Genomic DNA, 8,798 nt, shown 5'->3' with positions numbered 1-8,798 from the left:
GGTTGCAAGTTTGGTGTAGTATTTGGATTAGCATCTTAATCTGTGCCTTGTCAGCCTCATCGGTACACAAGCTATGCATTTCGTCCAAAACTAGCAAAAATAAGGATGCTTTAAAAATTTTTTCTTTTTTTTTTTTAAATAAAGAATAATGACCAAGGTACCTGCTTAAACAAATACTACCAGCATTCATTAGTTAGGATGGTTACATGTAAAAGAAATGATGCCAGATAGTAACAAATCCAAGAGAAGTTTATTATGAAAATGGCACCTGCGGATGAAAAATTAAGTTACATAAAGACAACCATGTATGTGACATGTATGAGAATCTACAAAAGTATAAAAAGAACCCTGTTGTAAATGAAGTATGTACATTTCTGATTTGCAGCATTATCAATGGTCAATGAAAAAAAATGTTTCAAAATAAGCCAGGCACTCAGGAAGTTAGGTCCGGGTTAGCTTCACACAAAACAAATGTACCATAGCTGTCGCTTTGTAACGTTTTAATTTTTTTATATATATATTGTAGAGTTGGTAACACTGCTAAGATTTTTACGAACAGAATATCCCTTTCCCCATTATTCAGCTACTTGGCACCAGTCTCCTCATAAAAGTTTTCATATATTTGTACAAGAAATAGTTAAAAACACAGACACAGGCTTCACAGGTAATGAAGTTTTTTTTTTTTTTTTTTCATTTTGTAATTTTAACACTATGGATTTAGACAGCAGCTGTGATTATCTGTTAGTTTAAATCACCAGAAATCATTCTGACACAACACAGAAACATTTATAAAAGAAAGGAAAAAAAACAATAGCTGTCTAGCTGTTCTTTGTAGCTGATAGGTGCGTTCCTTTGATTGTTCGATAGCTAGAGTAGAGCTTCCAAAATTAATCTTTAAATTTCATGATTGGCCTTCTTCACCTTCTAAAACTACTCAGATCCTTCAAGTAAGCACTCGCTATTAAAATTTGTGGCATTAAACTTCTTTTTTTTGTTACTATTCCACAGTGGTTTGGGCCCAACTCATGGAATCAGAGGGCCAGAAGGAATCCACTCAACACAGTGATATTCAAAGGACAGCCGAGTTACTCTATTAGCATTGCACACATAAACAAATATATATGACAATTCTATAGTCCATCCCCCCCCTCCCCTTTTGTTTTTAAAAAATGTTGGTTGACCTTTGAAATAATTTTCTGTCTCACTGGTAAATTGCTTTATATATTGCTCCATCAGCCAACCTGGAAAGAAACCAAAGAAAAGCACCCACTGCTTATAGGTAGAGCACAAGGGACTCTGGGAATGTTAACAACTGAGGCTATATGGCATCAATTTGTTTCATACATCTGAGCGTTATTCTTCAGTGCGTTGCGTGGCACTGCAGAAGAAAGAGTCGTACCCAGAATTCCGTTGTGGGAAAAAATGGCTCCATTAACCTTGAGCTAGTTAAGAGTCTTTTTATCTCTGAGAATGAAAAAGGTTTGGGAGAAGTTGGGGTGGTGGGGAGACGAGGCAGGAAAAGGGGAGACGAGAGAGAGGGAAAGAAAGGGGAGAGGTCAGGAGAATATACACCAGTAAAGCAACAGCAGGAATCGTAAGAAGTGAAACGGAAGAGTCACAGACAGTAGAAGCAGCGTAGGGTGACGTTACAGAGGAAGGCCACCACACAAAAATCACTAACCCCCAAGAATCACTGATTCACTAGGACTGCAGGAATGGGACTGTACCACTCCAGACTAGAGATAGAGCACAGAGAAGACAAAGGACAAAACAACTACATTAGCTTAGTATATACCGCATATAGAAACACACATTGAAACTGCAATGGACTGACGGCCAAGGACACGTACACAGCGCACACATTACAGTTCTCACATCTGTTATTAGATGCCTTAACAAACAGCTGCCAAAAATGGAGTGGAAGAAGAATTTATACTTGACAGTCATTTGGAGTGTTTGACACTACACTGATTTCTGGCAACGAAGACAAAATAGGATATTTTTTTCCTTTTTCTTTTTTTTCTTTTTTTTTTTTAACTTAATGTGCAGTTTTCAGTTGCAGTTATCTGTTTGAAGCTTATTTTAACCCATTCATTAGTTTTAAACCTTATTGGTTCCAACCTAGATATAAAAGAACCAAAGGGGAAAAAAAAATCCATCAAATCAGTCCCCCAAAATACAAATACAACCTTCCTTTTTTTTTTAAGCAAGAAATGAAAAAAAAAAAAGTTAAATATTTTTTCCTTCTTTTACTCTGAAGTGTTATTGAAGTTGTAAAAATTAGCCTCAGTTAGACTGAGAAAAGGAAAGAAAAAAAGCTCAACAAAAGGCAGAATGTACCTAAACTGCTCCTCAAGTCAGTTTGATTGAGTTTTCCAAAAACCCTTTTAAAAAGGGCTTTCCTGACCCATTAAATTTAATGTGAGGCTATGTTTGTTAGTTGGGAGGTAAATTTTAAGTCCTGCAGCAAACGTTAATGAGGGCTTTGTCTTAACTAACCAAGGAGACTGCAGCAATGGACTCCAGACCAGGACAGAACACACTTTTTGTTTGTTTTTTCCAAAACCCAGCCCAGGAGCTGCATTTTGTATGAAGACATTACAGATTAATAAATGATAGCACCATGGTTTTAGAAATTAAGTTAATGTTTCAGTAATTAACATTTAGTCCAACTTTTTGTTTTTAAACATTCTAGTCACAGGCCAGAAATTAAGCTTAAGAACCCAAATTATTTTTATGTGCAAGTAAGAAAATCTTAAAATCTTAACCATAAAAAGAGAATTAAATTCTGCATAAAATTCTAAAATGCTATCCCCCTATTTTCAAAGGAATCAGGAACAGAAACAAAACACCACCCCATTTCATTTGACTTAGTCAAACAGGGCACATTGTTTATGCTTGTCTCTTTCAATCTTGATCATATCAAGATCTTTACGAAGAACACCCAATGGTTGTCACTTGAGAAATCTCTTGACCACAAGACTGAGTATTCTATGGCAGAGGCATATACACATGAAAGACATCTCAATAAAGATGCAAAAGAGAGCAAAACAACCCAACACACATCTCAGAAGAAGACAAAAGGGCAGGCAACCGGTCGTCTGACCCTCTGAAGGCCCCAAAAATAAAAAATATCTTTACAGGAAAGAATGAGTCCAGTGAAAGAAAGAAAAGGGGGTGGAACGGGGACCGTCGTGGCGAAGAGAAGATGCTGACCTGCTCGAATTCAAAGTGCTAGAATCAAAGGTCTAAACGAAAACGCCGACGATGCCTCCGGGGGCGGGCGGAGCCCCCCGCCAGGCCGCCAGGGGGCGCCGCTCAGTCCTCCTTGCGCTCCAGAGTCTGTGCCGCGTGGATGCCGTTGCTGTAGACCGGGAAGGGCAGCGTGGAGAAGAGTCCCTCCGCCGTGGTGAACACGTTGCCGGCCGGCATCTGCGTCAGGCCGGCCGCGCTCACTGCGCCGCCGAACGGTCCCGACATGTTGAGCCGATGCACGTGGTGGTAGAGCATCTCCATGGGCGTCTTGGGGTCGAGGCCGAAGCCCGGGCTGTTAACGTCCACGAAGTTAACAGCGTGCGCGTTGGGCAGCAGGTTGCCTTGCATGGCCAGGGTCACTTCGGCGGGGGCGTAGCGGATGGTGCCCGTGGTGTAGACCCTCTGTGCGGCCGTGCTGGTGGCCGCCAGGGTCCCGGTCACCCTGTGCACCAGCGGCAGCACGACGTTGCCCGCCTGCAACCTCTGCAGAGCCTCCAGGTCCCCGGTGTACAGCAAGGAGTTGGCAGTGCCCGGACCACCCCCGCCGTTCCCGTTCCCGCTCCCGCCCCCGGGGTGCTTGTCCCGCGGGGACGCTGACAGTGGGGGCGACAGTGGGTCGGAGGCGACGGGGGCCAAGGCCGCGGGGGCCGACGTGCCGAACTGAGTCTTGCGGGCGGTGGCGGAGGAGGAGGTGCCGTCGGCGCCGGGCGGGGTGAGGACCGAGTCCGGGATGGCCACGTGCAGCCCCCCGGCGCCCGCGCCGCCGCCCGGCGGGGACGGGAAGTGCTCGGAGCTGGGGGGCTTGGTCATGCTGTAGGGCGACTCGTTCCGGGAGATCTCCCGGTTGGGCGGGTAATTCCAGATGCTGCTGTCGTTGTCAAAGTTGATGGGTTCCGAGATCTCGGTCTTGATTTTGAGCACCGAGGCACTGTTGGGGGACGACAGCAGCCGCGGGGGCTCCACCAGGCCGGCGTCCAGTCCGCCCGGGCTCGACGCGCTGGACAGGCGCCGGCGGCTGGCGCTGCCGCCCTTCTGCCGTTTCCGCCGCTTCTTGCGCTTCTGGTGCTTGCTGGAGGCCTGCGCGCCCGCCTCGCCCGCGCTGTCCGAGTCCTTGGCGCTGTCCGACGACAGCGACTCGCAGTCCTGCAGCCGCAGGTCCGACTCGCTCTCCACGTAGCCGCGCTCCACCTTGATCTGCATCCGGCCCAGCGCGCCGAAGCCGCCCCCGCCGCCGTCCTCGGCCGCCTTGGGGTTCTCAAAGTCCGAATGCTCGAAGCTGTCGTCACTGTCGCGGCTGTCCGGGTTGCTGCAGCTGTGGCCGTCGTCATTGCAGTGCATGTCGTCGTCGCACGTGTTGCCTGACTTCTTGCGGTCGGGCTCCGGGTCTTCGCTGTTCTCCGACTGGTTCCCCTTCTCGTCGGACTTGGAGTTCTCGTTGTCCTCTGTGTGGGGGGAGACACAGGAGGATGTCAGGTTAGCAGCACAACGCGCACCTCTCACCTGCGGGGGCGGGGGAGGGGAGGGCTGGGTGTCTTGTCCCATCCTGAGCTGCTGCTCTCTCCACCACTTTGGAAACCTCAAGCCTTGGCTTTCTCTCTCATGAGCACCGAGGTTATGGGAGGGTGGGGGAGTGACTCCCAGAGCACGGGCCCCATCACCTGGAGGCTTGTTCCAAATGCAGAATCCTAGGCGTCCACCCAGAGCTACTGAATGGGATCCTTCATTTGAACAGGATACCCAGGTGATTCTTAGGCACCTTAACGTTTGAGAAGTTCTGCAAAAAATACTCGGGGAATCAGCGTGCATAACGTGGAATAAGGTGTCAGTGGCACAGGAAAATGATGATTTGCAAGGTGACCTCCCGAAGGGGTGTGAGTTTTCTACTGGCAAATATTTGCTCCTTATCGAAAATCATACTGTCTATTCCTAGAGTTGTTATTCTTCAGAGCACTGAATGTCATCTGATTCATTTGTGTGTTTTATTTTTATTGTCTTCCCCCCCAACTGGAATACAAACTCCACAGGGCAGGGGAAGTTTTGTCTTTTTGGTTCACTGCTATATACTGTATAAATAAGGAGCAGAGATTGTCTGTTCTGGAACTCTGCCCTAGTGAAGACCCTCAAATGAATGCAGAAAACTTTCAAGAGCCTCCTCACCTCCTCCTGCCTCCCTGGGGCTGTCTGGAGTAGAGGGATATGTGTTCACAGGAGCAGGTTCCCAATGGATGGGGCTTGTGTGGGAGAGCCCTAGTCATCTGCCACATTTTAGGGAGGATAAGTTTTCTTAGTAATATAACCTCAAAACATTTAGGGATGATGCCGGTTTCATGGCTCTGCTACATGGTTTTGGATGGCAGCCTGGACTGGAACCTTGGGCATATCACGTCACTTACTCTGGCTTTCCTTTATTTAGCAGAAAAGGTTGGGTTAGAAGGAATTTTTGCAGTTGTAAATTCTCTGAGTTATGTGCTCCCTGGATCTATGTGTGCCTGTAGAAGGGAACTGGGGATTGGAGGAAAAGTAAATTTTTATGTTAACTTTTCTGTGTTCCAAAGAACTATTCAGTCTGCTTCCCAAAATAACTAGGAAAGGGAAAGCGTGGATTTATTCAGCGTAGATTCAGAAAATGACTAACAGTCCAGCACACAGAAAGAGTCAGTTACTGATGCCATTGAGTATCCCACTTTAGGGGTTCCATCCCAGCTTGGTGAGCATGTGAACATTTGGGGCTCAAATCACAGTCTGTCTTGGAGCAACAAAGATAGCCCTGCTGTCTGCTCTGGTAAAGAGGGTGGAGCTCGCTATGGGGTTAGGGCAGGGCTTCTTCCATATGGAGGGCTGACATTAAATGATGGCTAAATCAATCAGTCTCTGTATATTTGTGTATAATATAGCTATGTGTATTAATATATAGCAACATGCATATATATATATAGTTTTACATATAAGAGTTGGACATGACTGAGCGACTTCACTTTCACTTTTCACTTTCATGCATTGGAGAAGGAAATGGCAACCCACTCCAGTGTTCTTGCCTGGAGAATCCCAGGGACAGGGGAGCCTGGTGGGCTGCCGTCTATGGGGTCGCACGGAGTCGGACACGACTGAAGCGACTTCGCAGCAGCAGCAGCATGTGTGTGTTAGTCACTCATTCCTGTCCGACTCTTGGGAATCCAGTGGACTGTAGCCCACCAGCCTGCTTTGTCTAGGAATTCTCCAGGCCAGAATACTAGGTTGGGTTGCCATTCCCTTCTCCTGGGGATCTTCCCAACCCAGGGATCAAACCGAGGTCTCTCACATTGCAGGCAGATTCTTTACCATCTGAGGCACCAGGGAAGCCCATATACATGAATATATTTATATAATACCACATACATAAGTGTGTGTGTTTTATACATGTGCACACACATATATAATGTGTACATATGTATGTAGTGGTATATAAGTATATATACATATGTGTGTTGAGAAAGGCTCAGTAATACCTTGACATGACTGACTTCTGTATATAAAATTTGACCAGTTGTTTCATTCAGATGATGGCCCTCTGGCCGTTGCCCACCCCTCATGTTTGGAAAGGCAAGCCTTAACCGCAGAACATGGAGAAGTTGTAATACCTGTAATACCTGAGGTGTCTTTAGAGTCTGACTCAGAGTCGGAGGTCTCCGAGGACTCCGAAGTTTTCTCCGGCAGGTGGGGGAGCTGTGCGATGTCCATTGGGGTGTCCTTGTACTCGGGGTTGCTGTGGGGGAGGGAGGCGTTCATCAGGAGTGCACACACCCATTCGGGATGGCTTGCTTTTGACCATCCTTTTTCCACTTCCGTGCCGCAAACTTTGGGGACCTCAGAGAGTTTGGAAGACTAACCATGAAATAATTTCTCAGCTCATCACAGGACTTTTATAGAAGCTTGGATTGCATGGCTGGGGTACAGGTGCACCTTGCTACAATGATTGAATACCCAAATGCCACATGAAAGCCACTGAAAAGCTTTTAAATAATCAGATACCACTGGGGGCCAGGGAACTGCTGCTTAACATTCCACCCCGTCTCACACCTGGGGGAACGGAGGATGCGCGGAGTACCCTCACCAGTTCGTCCCCCTGCCTACTGGGCTCCTAACGAGGCCATTGTTTCAGTACCCTTGTGTTGGCTCCTTGATGGAGCTCCTCAGCTGTTCAGATGGCTCTGAGGCTGTGTGTGTGTGGGGAGGGGGACAGGGGTAGTGGGGGCAGAGCCGCCAGCGCCTAACGATCCGACAGATGCACAGGTGCACTTTGGGCTGCGTGGATTATGGCTACTGAACTGTCAACACACCCATTACAATCACAGTTTCATCTGCTCATGTGGTGTACACCTGTGGCTTGTTAGCTGGAATCTGATTGCAGTGGGGAGAGTCCCAGTGTGAGAGAGGCCCTAACAGAATAGATCTAACGCCATCTGCACAAAAGTGCTTAATTTTTGCTCCATTTTTAATTCAGAAGAATGCCTCTCCTGGAAAAGGGAGTATGTTCGGTCAGTCTGAGCTAGCGATCTTCATGAAATGCCACTCCAAGGCCAGCCCAGCACCCAAGCAGGATAGGCTACCGTAATCTGAAGGTACAAGGAAAGCCTCTTTCCTCCACATGGAGAATGCCCTCTTCTGTCCTCCTGTTGATATCATGGCCAGTCAGCCAGACACCTACCATTGATGATTACTGGCTCCCTAGCTCATTTCTAGTGAAATTCCTGTATCAAAGAGGCACTGTTTCAGTAACTGCTCTACAGTCGCCAATATCCCCAGGGTGGGGGGTGGGGAGGGTGGCATTAATTCTCTAAGATAAATGATCGGGCATTTAGCATTTACTCCTTAGTGTGAATTAGCATCAGCAGCAGAGCCTTCTCTAGCTGAGCTGAAGGTGGGAAGGTGGTCTTAACCCTTACGCAGTCTTCTACCATGTGTTGTAAGGGCGTAGGAAGAAGACTGGAGGAGATGACTGAAGTAATTTCAGAACAGGGAACTGCAAGCCTAGAGGGGGCCCAGAAGTGAGGGACTCTGGCTAGGAGAGGGAGCAGGAAAATACTGCTCAGGGAGGAGCAAAGGATAAGAAGATGGGAGGGAAAAGCCAACTTCAGTAGTTGCTGTCTGGCCAAGGCCAAGGCCTGTCTTTGTAGACCTCCAGGCGAGGAAGTGATCCTGGTGGGTGTCTGACTTGGGGGTCCTCCCTCTCGCTGGAGCTCATCTTTTTCAGCCTCCTGTGGTCCAGCTGCCCTGACGGACAATCTTCTAGTAGTGAACCCACGGGGAGTCTTCAGGTCTGCAGAAACAGGTCTGGCTGGCCTGAGGCTGAGGCTTTTTGAGCCAGGAGGCTGGTCTTTGATACCCAAATTGCTTCCTTCCTCTCCAGATGGAACTGGGTGGAACAGGAGCAACCAATGCTCATGAGCCTGTTCCGTATAATCCTCATCTGGACCGAGAGTGTTGCTCCAGAGGAGCACAGACTGACCTCTTCCTAACCCTCCCTGTTCCTCTGTTTGGGGGCAGAGTAGGAAGTCATGAGGCTG

The 8,798-nt window shown here is 47.7% G+C and overlaps 1 protein-coding gene across 1 annotated transcript in view; it reads right to left on the bottom strand.

Moving 5' to 3' along the window:
- Positions 1-259: 259 nt before the first annotated feature.
- Positions 260-8,798, bottom strand: part of NPAS3 (neuronal PAS domain protein 3) — an 841,230-nt gene continuing 832,691 nt past the window's right edge. The window contains exons 12-13 of the mRNA XM_055555517.1: positions 6,873-6,997; positions 260-4,697 (exon numbers count right to left, since the gene is read on the bottom strand). Coding sequence (XP_055411492.1) covers positions 3,319-4,697; positions 6,873-6,997 — 1,504 coding nt within the window. The 3' untranslated portion in view covers positions 260-3,318. The remainder of the gene's footprint in view (positions 4,698-6,872; positions 6,998-8,798) is intronic.

Source organism: Bubalus kerabau, chromosome 19, assembly GCF_029407905.1.
Source record: "Bubalus kerabau isolate K-KA32 ecotype Philippines breed swamp buffalo chromosome 19, PCC_UOA_SB_1v2, whole genome shotgun sequence".
In the NCBI taxonomy this organism is placed as follows: domain Eukaryota; kingdom Metazoa; phylum Chordata; class Mammalia; order Artiodactyla; family Bovidae; genus Bubalus; species Bubalus kerabau.
The sequence above is the reverse complement of the archived record's forward strand: the minus strand, read 5'-3'. Positions and strand labels throughout refer to the sequence as shown.